Below are 14910 nucleotides of genomic sequence, written 5' to 3'. Positions count from 1 at the left end.
CGACTCTTCTCACACATTCTCTGCCAGCTCATTAACGTTTCCATGTTGCCTTCCTGCCATGTGCTGTTGCTGCCAGAACTTGAATCTGGACCTGTGAGATATAACTTCCCATATGCCGTGTTCACACCAAAACAGTTGCGAAATATTCGTGCGTCCAGATTACATGTTAAGTCAATGCACAGACGCGTTAGGTTGCGAAAAAGCAGATTTTTCGCCGGGCGTCGCGATAGAGGCGAAGTGGCGTTGCGAAAATTCGCAACTGTTTTGGTGTGAACACGGCATAAGTGATTACATAATAATCTCTCAATATGTATATCAGGCTACACTAACACCATTGCATTATATTAGAATAAGTAAATAAAGCAAATGAAAGAAGGAAAAGATTTACGTGCTAAGCCCTCGCCAAAAATACAAACGTTCATCTGGTCTTATGAGAAATAAATGAAACGGCTGAAATGTTTAATTATTTTTAAACGAGATGAGGGAGAAAAAAAGCCCAAATGACGCGTGCCTTCCACATGAATCTTGTGCTCAATTGAAAGTGGTCACTTGAATGTCAGCAACATCTGCGCCAGTTACACGCCGTTTATTTTCAAGCCCTGACCACACCAGCACTTCAGGACACTTTGCACTTTCCTCTGCTGGAGTGGACTTACTTGCAGCAGCTGACTGACGGCATCAGAGATCGACGACAGCTCCCTGGTGAGGAGCTGGCTGCCGTCCTAAAAAACTGGCCGCCCCTTGCGGACACACAAACCCATCGCTTGTATTGGGGGTCAGTTTGAGTTGCAGTCCGCGGCCGTTCGTTCTCGGGTCAGAGGTCATCATGTTGCCACGGTGACAAAACATTGCATGAGTACAGACACTGCACACATGTGAATTCAGGCACCGACATATCTAAATATTCCAGACACACGGAGTCCACCTTTGACCCCCGCAGAGCTACAAAACCATCTTTCCATAACTCAGATTAGTTTCGGTCCCTCCACACGAATGGGCCTGTCCGATGGGGGCGGTGTGCCTCACACGCCATGTGTGTGCAGACGGACATGCATTCTTGGGATATACTGGGTATTTGCTCGTCTCCAACTATCTGATCCCTAGAAAGGACCTGCAGTTTCATGTGACAGGACCATCCCTTTGGGTAACCGCTTCTTCCGACCAAAACGTATCCCCCCCTCTCACCCCCACCTCCCCTCCTCACTTAGGAGTCAATAAGAGAGACCCTGCAGAGATGCAGCCCCTCACTCTCACAAGACCTCCCTGTTTGATGCCGAGAAGCGCTGTGAGCACCAAGGGAATCATGCCTGTGCCCAAGAAAGCAGGTAAGACACCAACACCTGAGTCTCTACGGGGGCCTGTGAGGGACATGAGACCACGAGAGGGAAATAATCACCTGTTGGTCTTTATCACAATTAGCATTTGCTTCTACTAAGTGCAGGTACATTGCAGTTGTATTTCTTAGCAAATATAGAAGTTGAAATCAGTTGAAATCAGTTGAAATCAGCGGTTCTCTGCTTTTGAGGATGTGGTCTCTAAACCCACAGCCCAGCTTCTACTTTTAGAAATAAAATGCATTTGCAAACTATAACTCCTGTCTTACTATTAGCAGCATTGGAGCATTTTTTTTTTTTACCTTTATTTTTCTCTCTTTTCAGACAACTCTATTTGTAAATTTTACATTGAGATCAATACATGTGCAATAGCTAGTGAGACACAACACACTATGTTATTTTAGCCATTTTCTTTAGTGTCACAACTCAAGCAAATACATATTTATTGCTTGTCGTGGGGGTTTTATTATCAGTTTTCATCATGTGCTTCAAATGGGGTGAATTTGTCTATAACTCCTTTCTTACTATTAGCAGCATTGGAGCATCAGGTTTTCTTTTTGTTCTTTATTTTTCTCTCTTTTCAGACAACTATATTTGTAAATGTCCATATTTTACATTAAGATCAATAAATGTGCAATATCTAGTGAGACACACCATATTTTGTTATTTTAGCCTTTTTTTTTAGTGTCACAACTCAAGCAGATACATATTTATTGCTTGTCGTGGGGGTTTTATTATCAGTTTTCATCATGTGCTTCAAATGGGGTTAATTTGATGCTGAGTTACCTGTAAGTCAGCACCCCGGCATCATTAATCATGTCAACACGATGCATGAGCGATCCTCTGACGGGGCGGGTATGGTTACTTCTGAGCTTGTGCCGTCGCTTACCAAATTCCCCTGAATGTCACAGCCTCATCTGCATTTTCAGAGCCCGCCTGTCTGTCTTTCTCGCCTCAGCTCTGTCAGATCTGCAGGTATTGTCTCTCTCCTGCTTCTTTCTGGGTATTTAAAATCCAAGCGTGGCATTTCCTTGTCCATGACAAGCTTCCATAACTCAAACCTTCCTGTGCAGGAGGATTCACATTTTATAGATCAGTCCCTTTTGTTTTTTGGACCAGCCTTTTTTAAAATGCTTTTCCTCTTGAATTCCTTTCCCCAGAATCCTTCATCCATCTGTCCCTCCATGTGTTTTCCTTCCTATCTCCACTTCACATGTGCGCAGGGCTTCTAGCCAAGGAGGCTTGACAGAAACCAGATGGTTGAGATGGGGCCCGAGCCAACTATGCTCTTCTCTCTCCCTCGATCGCATCTCACTAGTTTCTGATCTTGCTGACATCTTGGGATGTTTTGAACCTGATCTGCACAGATAATGTAGCTCTGTCCCCCTGAGGGAAACGGTCTAAAATCACCGTGCAAACCAAACAGCCCTCATTAAGATCTTGACCTTTTGGCGAGGACGCTTCTTTAAACACGTGCTCGTTCGTATCTTGCCGTTGGCGTGAATCCACACCAAAACCCGATCTTTGAAAGTGTTACACTAATCCAACTCGGTTATTTTTTTTTGCTTTAACTCCCAAAAGTTTCATCATCTAATCCGACTTGATTCTCATGGTGTTTTATTTTTATTTTATAGCCCTTAAATATGTCAAGGCCTCACTTGCATCTCCTCCGCGTCTCTATTGCTGTGATGTAAAGTCATCAATCTTTTTTCACTATCTGTTTATCTCCGCGGGGCTTTGCTGTTGATCCCGCTGAGCGTGGACAGGCATCCGCCGGGGCTCAACCTCCTGAGAGCAGCAGCAGAGCTGGACGCTCTCCAATCGCCCTCCACACTTATACTGCCGGCCTGATATCTCAATCCAAATTTACCCGAGGTCAAGGTGTCCGTCTCATTCCCCTCAGATAGGAGCCAGAAACATCCTTTAGAATTGAAGATGGGTATATTATACGCCCATCTACAAGTCTATTCTCAGTAATTCCTCTTACTGCCTGGGTGAACCCGGCACTATTCCACAAGCCGTCTCTCCGCTCCACCAGTTTCCAAAGGCAAAAAAACCTTCACTCTCTATCTGGCCAAATGTGTCTTCCTCTCCCCGTGCTCTGTCCATCTGCTGGTCCTGCAGGCCTGCCTCTGGACGCAGTGAGGCCACGTGGACGATGTTCAAACTCAAATCTGCTCTGTAATTAGACTGTAAGCCTCAGTATGGTCCAATTAATAATCCTGCATGCTCAGTCAATTATCACATTTTCTGCTTCTAATGGCTGGGAATTGTGTTTTACGTAATGGTGTCTGCATAGACTTAGATTTTTAATGACAGTATGGTGTTTAAGACTTTAATTGAGGAGCCATGGATCTCTGCCTGGAAAGACAACCGTTTTGAACACATTCGCCACACTTAGAAGAACCAGGCCAAGACGATTTAGGGAACGCAATGCCACCCACTCCATCTCATCCAGCGACTGTAGATGTTATACCAGCCTCCAGTTTGGCTCCGGGTTGCTCTGCTGCTGGCTTCTGCAGCCGGGGGTCACGCAGGCTAAAGAGGTCATGTTTCCTCAGGCTCCAACATGTCACAGGATAAATCACCTGAAAGAGCTGATTCTCCTCTTCGGGCACACGTACAGCAGCACCGCCGGGATCGGAATGGAGTGAGCCTCTCGTCACAGACTTCCTTGTCAAGCTGTTAACTTACTGCGGTGTGTTCAGTGTAAACAGAGAGAGATTTATTTTGGGGTTTTAAGTCCATTTAAATCTAATGTCTATCTATTTCCTTTGTTTGCTGTAGGAGACCGCACGTATTTCAAGACGTTAATAGACGTATTGATTCCTGCAGAATGTAACGGCTTAACTTTGACTGCTACTGTCCAATATTATCCCATTTCACTTTAAAAAATTGTGACTTTATAGCTTATTTCTTCCCATATGCTCTTCCTGAGAGGAAGTTTTATCTGATGCTATTTCATCCGGATTATCATGTTTGCCCTCTGCTCAAACTGTAATTACCAAATCACTGAAAAAGAGATCTATAAGCAACCAGAGTTATCTTTGCAAAAAAACAACCATAAGTGTGGCACTCCAGCATTTCACCAGCAATAAAACAAGCGTTTTACCACAGCGTTAACCCACAAATAGTTGTACGTTTTAAAAGCAGTGTGTAGAAGTTTAGGGGATCTATCAGCAGAAATGGAATGGAACATTCAGGGATATTCAGTTGGTTGGAATCTGCGACCGCACACACTAGACTCCACCAAAGTGCACACACTGGCCCTTTAACAGAGTTCCCAAAGACATCAAGTACGTCCAACTGAAGTAAAGGGAAAAGCATATTTAAAAAAACAAGATAATCAAGATACTTTTCCTTTGCTTGTATGATTTAGCCATAAAAAACATGCCATGTTGAGTTTAAATATTTCCCTCAACATAATTAACACATTTTCAATGAGTGGAACAAGCTGACACAGAACATATACTTGAGATATTCTCAGACTCAATGTGAAAATGCTATTTTTAACATTAAAAAACTTGTGGTTATAATATGTCTTATAATACGTGTAGAAAACCTGACCTCAGGCCCGCTAATGCATTGGCTACACAGCCATGATCTGTATGAAAATCACACTTTGAAGCGTCCTTATATGGAATCAGGAAAATTGAAGCTGTTCTGTCTAATTTTGGTAATAGCAGAGGACACAGTAAATAAGATCACGCGGTGATGTAACAGTATACGACGAGTTGGTTATCTGTGTGAAATGTGAGGAACCGTAACTTGAGCAGGGATGACATGGGGGGGGGGGCGCAGATGATGGCCTGACCGGCCGGTATTGGATCCCAGTTTTCTCCGAATGTCAGAAGACACAGTGACTCACAAACTGGAGGAGGAACAGACAAATAGAAATTATAACACCAGCCCACAACAGGACAAATAAGCCCTGGGCGGTGTGAAGTACCGGCATCATACAGAGACGCTCTGAGAATACGACTCCCTGCTGTCAGCGGTCCGACTCACATGAATTCTCCGCCTCCGGATTCCTTATGTTGAAACCTAAAACGTCATGAATCAGTACGGAGCCGCCATAGAACGCATACTGCTGTGTGGTCTACTGTACGTTGAGAGCGGAGGGGAATGTACTGTCGATGAATGGTCGCCTGGTGATGAGTGAGAGAAAGATGAGACGCTTTACAGTAGCTGGTGGCCAAAGAAATGTGTTAAACAAGTCAATGTGACACAATATTATATTACTATTATACAGTTGAAGACGTATTCAGATATTTAGGCCTTCAATTAAGAAAAGTTGAAGGACAGTTTTTACATTATTTTATTCACTTATTTTATTTATGTTGTACAGTTTCATTCAATGTCATTATTATTTCATTATTCAGTTACTTAATTGTATTTAAGTTGAATAATGATATCCTATTTCATTTACACTATATTAATCTAGTTTTGATTTCACACTGTTTTACTAATATTACTGTTATTATAACTCTATTTTATTACTGTTATTATAACTCTATTTTATTACATTTCTGTAATTGTTTGTTTGCGAATGAGGTGCATTGGTCTTAAATTGTCAAAATGTGAAATAGCTGACTTGATATTGTTTTACATTAGACTTATTTTAGAATTTCTTTTAGACTTGAAGCACTTTGAACAGCACTAATATATATATATATATATATATATATATATATATATATATATATATATATATATATATATATTATGTAGTATCTATATCTCCCACATGTATCTCTTTGTCTCTTCACATAATTGCAGCGAAATGACACTTCTTCTTTTGCAGGAAGAAAAAACAGCAGTGCAGCAGAAGGTAAAGAGCAGCATTTGTAGGATAAAGAGAACCATTCATTAAATGAAAGTGTGATGTAAATGTGACCATACACTCGTCCATAAAGTATTTCCTTCTCTTGTTCTCTCTCCTATCCGTCACCTCAGAGAAGCTGCCGCCTCCATATGAGCCAAATATCCCTGAACCCACCACCAGGGCCGACTTCATGAAATGCGAGTCATTTTTTATTGTTTAGGAGCATTTAACTATCTTTATTTTTTTATAAACAAGTTTGATGAATTAATGCCAAACATGAATTAATTATTGGAAACCAGCATATGGACTCTTTAGTTTGTAAAGATACATATTATAAAGTGCTACCAAGTAATTAAAACAATTTAGTAAGTTAATATTGTTGGATTGGTTAATTCAAAATGACTGATAATAGTGGAACTGATTTATGTGAATGTGAATATTCTCTGCGTTCTCGCCCTTGTGTGAACTTCCTCTTCACCTCTTTCTTTCTTTCTCGTGTTTCTTCTCTCAGATTGGCTCCCGCTCTCTCTGGATGATAAAACTGCACAGAAGCTGTTGTGGATTTCAGAGGCCGGGTCCAAGGTGGCCCGCACGTCCGATGCCGTCTGCCCGTATCCCAACAGGCCTGAGAGATATGAACACTCCCCACAGGTATACCACTGTGTTATATATATATATATATATATATATATATATATATACAGCCAAACCCATGCTTGTAAATCCTGGACACACATGTTGCTCGCTATGGACAGGTTTGGCAACATGTCATCTCACTAACGCAATACATGTAATTTATCTTTAAATGTAGATAAGCACAGTGGATTTGTCTGCTCTTTTTGCTGTCATTTACAAACAGAAATGTGACTACGCCCGTTTGATAAATGTAGTAAGTCGTAAAACATGTTTATTTGAAATGTACTGGAGTATAAACACGTCAGAGTCATTGAGTAAAAGTTACTTTTTCCTTTTTCAAATATGTTTTAATAATACCGAAGATTAGTGTGCGGGATCTTCTTTTCACAAAACTCTAAAACAGCTGGATGTGCAAATATCTCCTTTGAATAAAACATAACATATTAGAAAAATGTTGTTTCTTTTAAAGGGGACAAATCTTTCTAATTTTTAGGTTCATACTTGTATTTTGGGTTTCTACTAGAACATGTTTACATGCTTTATTGATACAAAAAAACCTCTTTATTTTTCTCAAACTGTCTGTCTGAATGCACCTCTGATTGGCTTGCAGGAAAAATATGGTGGACCTTTACCAAAGTAAAAGGGGCAATATATTCAAATGAGCCTGCATGTGAGCTAGGAAGGGGAGTCGCCTCATTTCCTGCCGTGTGCCTCGTCCCTTCCTTAGGTGCTGTGCAAGGAGGGTCTGATGGGCTACCGAGGGTACTGGGAGGTGGACTACGACGGCTGGGTGGTGATCGGCGTCGTCTTAGAAGGCGCTCCGCGGAAGGGCCAGGACGCTCGAGGCCCCTGCGGCCTCGGGGAGAACAACAGCTCCTGGGGCGCCGGCTGGTCTGGCTCCTGCTACCAGGTCTGGCACAACAGCGAGAACGTGGAGGTCACGCTCCCCATGTCTTCCAGTATGGGCATCTACGTGGACCAGCCCGCCGGCATCATCAAGCTCCTCGCGGTGGAGGGCGAGGCCGAGAAGGAGGTGCGGCTGATCCACAAGTTCAAGGCCAACATTCAGGAGAAGATTTTCCCCGCGTTCTGGGTCGGCACAAATTCCTTCTGCCTTCTTCGGAAAAAGGATCAGTGACCCAGTGGAGAGTTGCGCATGAAGGGAGGGCGGGTTGGTGGAGTAAATCTAAGGCGTCAGGAGGGGAATGGAGAGCTTGTGATGTTTGGGGAACAATGGTTGGAGTTATAAAGCAGCACTGAACCGAGTTGTGACGGTGCTTTCTCTGGTTGCGTGAAGAAAGCTTATTCATCTCCGACTCCTTATTTTATTTACTATTCTGTATGTATTTTTATTTAACTTAAAGTTTTAGACTAGGTATTGTATGATTTTGTAACACGCAGGACTATGCATGTACTGGAGTGCTTGTTTAATTCAAGACCTGCATCTTTTTTATGTGCTGAATGTAGTCAATAAATTAAACTATTATGTAATAACAATGGCATTGCTTTTTTCTTTCTCTACGTGACACTGCATATCAGGGCTGAGCAGAAATCCAACATCAAATGCTTTTCTTCACTTCAGTAGAGTGCTGAGGCCCTCTACAGGCCTTGAATAGCATTGCATCCTCACACACAAATACACAACACGTCTCTCCTTCTCTTGGTGTTGCTCCTTTATTTGAAACATAAAAGTACTTATCGGGAAGAAAAAAAAATCTTTTCAAAATGTCAGAGATGGAGATCTGTTTCTTTCGAATCCAACCCATCACTCTCTCTCTCTCTCTCTCTCTCTCTCTCTCTCTCTCTCATACACTCGTTTTCTCATTCATTCACTCAGTTTAACAAGATATCTGGAGCAACGAGAAAAAAAACCTTTAACTCAGTGTTGATTTACAATCATTCTATCAGTCAGTCATTCATTGGCAAAAGTAAAATTACACGTAGGCGTGTTATGAGGAAGTGCCGGTGTCCTCCACACACAAGCTTCATGTTAAGTCAACAATTTATCTGATTCCTACCTTTTAAGGAATATATTGTTTTGTTGTGGGGGATGGACATAAACAACTGGCCTGTTGGTCAATTTCCTCAGTAAATAATAGGAGCATGCAGGCGAGACACCCATGTGACCCTGGGGGGAATCACTGGCTCCTGTGCTAATGCTAAAACTTCAGCATATACTGTGCCAAATGAGCTGGCAGACGCTTAGCTTAGCATAAAGACAGGCAAGCGGGGGAAACCTCGAGTCTGGCTCTCTCTAAAGTCCAACAATACGATTAACACTTTTAAAAGTTAACTAATTAACAAGTTGTATTTCTTTTGTTTAATCTATACACACGCAGAAATGTAAAAACTGAATTTTTTTTAACATAAGTATTATTTTTGAACACACTTGGGCGGTTTTCTTGCTCTCCTCGGTTTGTATACGACGCTTTAGTGAGTAGATTGATAAGCTGTTGGCTGTCAAGAAATAGTTAAAGGACCTAGCTTGTAGTTTACACTCCTACTTGTGTACAAGAAAATACTGTAACATGAGTATTAGTCAGCTTTATAGGTGTTGGTAAGTGTACTTGTTAACGTCAGAGAAGGCCAGGCTCAATGTTTCCCTTTGATCCCGATCTATGCTAAGCTAAGCTAAGCATCTCCCAGCTCTAGCTCCAAACTTTTTAATTTTTTAAAAACGGTTCCTTTGAGCGAATTTTATATATATATATATATATATATATATATATATATATATATATATATATATATATATATATATATATATATATATATATATATATATATATATGAGCTACTACATGTCATGATAATGCAGCTGAAGCATTAGCATGCAGCACTGGAGCTAACGACCAACTGGGCACAGGCGGCTGCTCCCCAAACTCTCATCACTTCAACAAAGGGCAAACTTTCCAAAACCTTTATTAGCACACAAGGTGCGTATAAAGTTTTACATTTCCAGTTAGATTACTACCGGTACACACCCGGTTTTAGTGTCTTGTTGGTCAGTGCTGTGGGGCGCTACACATCCTGATGTCCAATCCTAATATAGTGAAGAAGCTGGTGTTATGGCATGTGTAGTGACAAGGTGGGAGGGGGGTATAGTGTTGAAAATGTTATTAGTGTTCACAACATTTTGTCTTTCCTCAAAGCAAGTGCCGTTAATTTTGGTTAGAGGGAAATAAACAGAGCAGCTAGCTTTAACACTGTTTCACATCCTGTCAGCCCAGACCCCTCTCTTTCTTTCTTTCTCTCTCTCTCTCTATCTCTTTCTCCTTCTCTCCTCTGGCCTCCCTCTCTCTCTCTCAGTGCTTGAGGGAGAAGTCCCCTGTGTTGAGTCGGGGCCGAGGCAGGGCCCCGAACATTTCGGTCCCGTCACTCGCCCCGGGGGCCAGCAGGGCCTTCATACTGGCAGCGATGTGCTCCAGGTCAGCAACGCCCGCCTGGAAGGCAAACACACCCATGTTCACAAGAGAGACACAACCGCCGTATGGCTGTAGCATCCAGACTTTTATGTACAACATCTGGACTGAATAACACAAAATTAATGAATTGTACTTAATTGTTTTTATGCTGACTTCTTGTAGGATTGTTTTTCATTCTCCTCGAAAATGACGTTTGGCTTTTGTTTTTTTGTCAAATGTTTGCCCACCGCAACCTTGCACAATTGTCATGCACACTTTTATGGTCACATGAACTGAAGGAGCGGTTATGGTCATTAGTTGGCGCATCAGAATCCTGAGAACTGAATAGTTCCTTTGTCTTGGTCTTCCGACAGCAGGAAATGTGTCAACTGACATAAAAACAACAGCTTGCTTAACCATCAATTATTTAATTCATCAATTTTTAGGATGTCTGCTTTTCATTTTAAATGAGGATGACGGAAACTGGTTACACAGGGAACATTATTCCATGATCTGATAACTTCTGAGGTGAACCTGCTCCAAAGCGGAATAGGTTACCATGGGGATTTACCAAAGTAAGCCAGCTTCATGTTATCAAACTTGAGCCCAAAGACAGCTGGCTAACCCACTAATCCCCCAGAACATTTTAATCTCGGCATTCAAACCAGCGGCTCTGTCCTGTTCCTACGTGCTCACCCGTTCTCCGCTGTTGTTTTCTCCTTGAGCTCTGGTTCCTCTGCAGCTCCACACAGGCACCGACACAGGCAGAGAGCGGGCCATGGCCATGGTGTGGGCGTGACGGGACGAGAAGGCAGACTGACCCATAGCCATGCCACGCGGCGGTGGAGGAGCATCTTCGCTCAGAGAGCCTAGGACAGGGAGAAACATGCATGAGGCAGGGTTCATACACATTCTGACCAATGGATTTCCATGACTTTAAACCAAATTTCCATGACCAAACATTTTGTGAAATCTGGGTGTAAACATGAAAAAGTGAGAAAATGTAGTATTTAAACTAACAATGAGAATTCCAAAGTATACAGTAAACATTAAAGACACAAATGAATGAGATAATAGTTTGATTAAAATAATAAACATGTATATAGATGCCTGTATGTATGCCTGCTTATATTTTGAGTGTCTTTCTTTTAAAAGCATATTCATTATTTCAAACTCAGCGTAAATGAACGTCATGAACACATGAATATAACGCATTTCCATGACTTTATTTTTTTCAACGACTTTTCCAGGCCTGGAAATAACCATTTCAAAATTCAAGGACTTTTGCAGGTTTTCCATGACCGTAAGAACCCTGATGTGGATAATGCACCAATGTGGATCTATCGTGAGCACATATGCGAGTACTCTCAGTGAGCGCGCCCTACTCCTACCATCAGTGCTCTCCTCCTCCCCGTCTGACTCAAAGAACGGCTCGCAATCCCGAGACAGAGAGTCCTCGTCCATGGAGAAGACACCTGAGGCAAAACGATGAGAAGTCCCTTATAATGGATGCACGTCAGAGCATTTAGATGTACAGATTAGCCGGGTCGCTCCTCACCAGCACTTTCATTCCCGTAGGGTCTCCGCTCATCCATGTCCTCCTCTTCCTCCTCCTCCTCATCCTCGTCCTCACACTCTTCTTCCAAGTCCACAATCCCAGACCTTTGTCTGACCTCCTCGGGCTCCAGAGCGCACTTCTCCCGCTCCCCCTCTCCGTTGACGTTCTGCACGCCGCCCTGCCCGCTCAATGCTCCTGAGCTGTAGATTGACGGGTAGCTTTGGGAATACAGTCTGTTATTGGGACTGACTCCGCCCACCACGCCGTCGCCTGTGAAGCTCTGGAACAACAACAAAAATGGTATGAATGGGACCTTTTTGAATAGGTCACAGTGAAGTATGCAACACAAGTAGGTCACTCACCCCCCTGTTTCCGGGGTCAGAGGTCAGGTCAACAACCAGTTTGGTTCCTTCCCCTCTCCCCGCCTGGCGTATGTGCTTTTGGGCTGTTAGCATGGTCGTGGAGTGCAGCACGCCGATGTCGTCCATGTAGCGGCGTGCCGACTCTGCCAGAAACCCTTGACCCCATATATTGTAGGAGAAATCACACTCCTTCGGAAAGGCACTGCTGCTCCTCGTCCCATCTCCACTTGCAACCGATGACCGGAACTTCTTACACGCTGTGAGTATGGCCAGGTCGCAGCCCGACTTTTGGCAATACGACTCCGCAGCAGAAAGTAGCGCCAGCCAGCTCTCTTTGTGGTTGTCTGGGATCTCAGGCTCGGATGACTGGGTGATGGAGGCCATAATGGTGCGAAGTAGTGTTTACAGTTTTTTTTTTAAATGGACTGACCTGATGAGAAAACTGAGTAATGCTGATGAAGAGTTTTGAGGTTTAGTCTTATCAGAAGCTTGGATATGGTTGGATTGTGGGGCCACTGAACTTAGTAAAGTATCAACAGGTAACTTTGGTAGCTGCAGTTGATTTCACTTGTCTTTCTCCTGTCCTGCTGGTGTTAGCTTTAGCACTGGTGAAGATGAAGGGCAAAATAATGATCGATCAGGTAGAGAGGCACTGGGTGACTAAAGATATGATGTATTCGGCGGTGGTGTCCTTACACGCTGGAGAGCCAGGGGAGAGAAGAGATGTTGCCAAGTTGCTGGTAATACCTGTACAAAACAACAAAGAATTGACTTTAAAATCCTGCTGCTGGTTGATAAAGCACTGAATGGTTTAGGGCCTGAATACATTTGTGATCTGCTGCTACCTTATGAACCACCCCGACCGCTTAGGTCATCTGGGACGAGTCTACTTCCTGTTCCAAGACTCTGAACTAAACACGGAGAAGCAGCGTTCAGCTTTTCTGCTCCACTTATCTGGAACAAGGTCCCTGAACGCTGCAGGTCTGCTGAGACCCTCGACTCCTTTAAATCCAGACTGAAGACTTTTCTGTTTGCTGTTGTCTTAAATTGAACCAGATTCAAGGATATCAATCAATGTCTGCATCCCACTACTGCATTATATTTCTTAAACTGCACTGCAACCTTTAATCTATTGTTTTCCTTTTTCTTTTTTTTTACTGTTTTAATGAATGTTCTTAATTGTTGTTTAAATCTTGTTTTCTTCTGCATTATGTTTTGATGGTTTTATTGGTTTTAAGTGAAGCACTTTGAATTGCATTGATGTTGAAATGTGCTATACAAAAAATAAACTTGCCTCGCCTAAAAAAAAAGATGTATAAATAAAATCAAGTCATCAGTCAACCCGATCAGTTAGCTGTACTGTACAATTTTAAATGGAAATACACATAATCATAAATGGCTTTCTTCTATTGAAAGGATTTATGAGTTGAGAGATTTAAATATGTGCTGATAAACCGACATAAAAACAACCTGCCTGAGCTAATCTGTCATACTGTCGCAGCACCACGAGCTGCTTGACACAATCTCTGCTAACTCTCTGCTGTAGCTACTGTACCGTTAGCTGCTGTAGCTTCACAGTGAGCCTGCTCTCTATTGATCCGCTTTCCTGCCGTCTTTGCAGTCGTTTCTGTCTCGTTTGAGTCGGTATGCTACGGATTGCTGTTGCACGGTTATTGTCGCCGCTGCAGCTGTTGTTGTTGATCTTGTTGTTTATTCAGTGATGTGTGCAGCCTTCTCATGATAGGACCACATTTCACCTCGGTTTTTCAGACTTAAGCAGGAGCCGAGACGTGCAAGTATAAATGACAGAAACGAGGTAAACCGTTCACCTACCTGTTCAGTTTCTTTCATCCACGTTGCCAGATGTTTATCAATCCTAAACTTTACTTCTTTTTTTGTCATAGGTATTCTACATTCTCCTATGGTTTCTCTCCCCTAGCTAGGCTCTACACCAGCAGCAAGCTAGCAAGGATTAGTAACGGCTTTACCGGTTGAGAATTTCAAAATAAAGGTCGTGTCAATGACACAAAGCTCTGTGAGGAAATACCAGTCTATGGAATGAATATCAATACATCTTTTGTCTTAGTCCAGAAAGGACAGTCAAATAGGATATATATTGCTTTCAGCAAGATTATACATCAACATTATGTAATGCTGGGTCTGTCATTTCTGATGTATTTCCCCAAAAACTTCTAGGAAATAATAATTATGTAACGTTAGTTCAATATTTGGAAAGAATTTAAACAGTTGTTACGATTAATAACAGGTAGTGACTGACACAATTTAGATTAGAGTATATTAGTCAGGGCGCAGCAGGTCGATTACACATATTATTTAATGGCCTTAAATTGAGCCCTCAACATTATACAGTAGAGGAGTCACACCCAACGTAATATGTGTATGACTCTTTTCTTTAGTTCAGTATCCTCGTTTTTTATTAAAGACAATCAAACATGTAGACGCAATTGAACATAAAATGTACTGAATGTATCACGTGACAAGATTATTTTAATTTGAAGGCTAATGAGGCTTGCACCTATCCGGTTTTGTTTTAGTTTACTTGGCTGGCTAATTTGACGCAGCTCTGTTTACTGACTTCCAGTCGAACGCACGTTGAACACGTGACGAGCTCTGTGGGCGGGCTCGTTCTTGTCGTGTTCTTGTGCACGTGTACACTCTACCGACTCCTCCTCCTCAACTCAGCTTATCCAGAGTAGTGTATAGCAAGAGTCGCGTCAACAGAAGTTCAAACCGTCTGATTGACGTGATCCACCTAAAATTCAGATAAGTA

At 42.4% G+C, this 14910-nt stretch overlaps 2 protein-coding genes across 3 annotated transcripts; one reads left to right on the top strand and one right to left on the bottom strand.

Moving 5' to 3' along the window:
- Window positions 1-1303: 1303 nt before the first annotated feature.
- On the top strand, window positions 1304-7933 carry LOC306749566 (tripartite motif-containing protein 16-like protein; the record flags this gene model as incomplete). The annotated part of the gene is made up of 3 exons (XM_079232878.1): window positions 1304-1325; window positions 6671-6810; window positions 7523-7933. The coding sequence occupies 3 exons, from the start codon at window positions 1304-1306 to the stop codon at window positions 7931-7933; spliced, it is 573 nt and encodes a 190-aa protein (XP_079089004.1).
- Window positions 7934-9643: 1710 nt separating this feature from the next.
- akt1s1 (AKT1 substrate 1 (proline-rich)) lies at window positions 9644-14069 on the bottom strand. Of its 2 annotated transcripts, XM_079233173.1 has the most exons (7): window positions 13953-14069; window positions 12816-12866; window positions 12120-12724; window positions 11758-12037; window positions 11591-11674; window positions 10896-11068; window positions 9644-10238 (listed from the first exon to the last, which is right to left on the bottom strand). In XM_079233173.1, exons 3-7 carry the CDS (start codon window positions 12501-12503, stop codon window positions 10101-10103), a joined length of 1059 nt encoding a protein of 352 aa, XP_079089299.1. In that variant the 5' UTR covers window positions 12504-12724; window positions 12816-12866; window positions 13953-14069; the 3' UTR covers window positions 9644-10100. The 2 variants fall into 2 exon arrangements, with proteins under 2 accessions (XP_079089299.1, XP_079089298.1); XM_079233172.1 differs by having other exon boundaries at window positions 12120-12866.
- Between the last annotated feature and the right edge of the window lie 841 nt (window positions 14070-14910).

Source organism: Taurulus bubalis (genome assembly GCF_910589615.1).
Source record: "Taurulus bubalis genome assembly, chromosome: 17".
Lineage (NCBI taxonomy): Eukaryota > Metazoa > Chordata > Actinopteri > Perciformes > Cottidae > Taurulus > Taurulus bubalis.
Note: the sequence above shows the minus strand (reverse complement) of the source record. Positions and strands in the feature narration are given on the sequence as shown.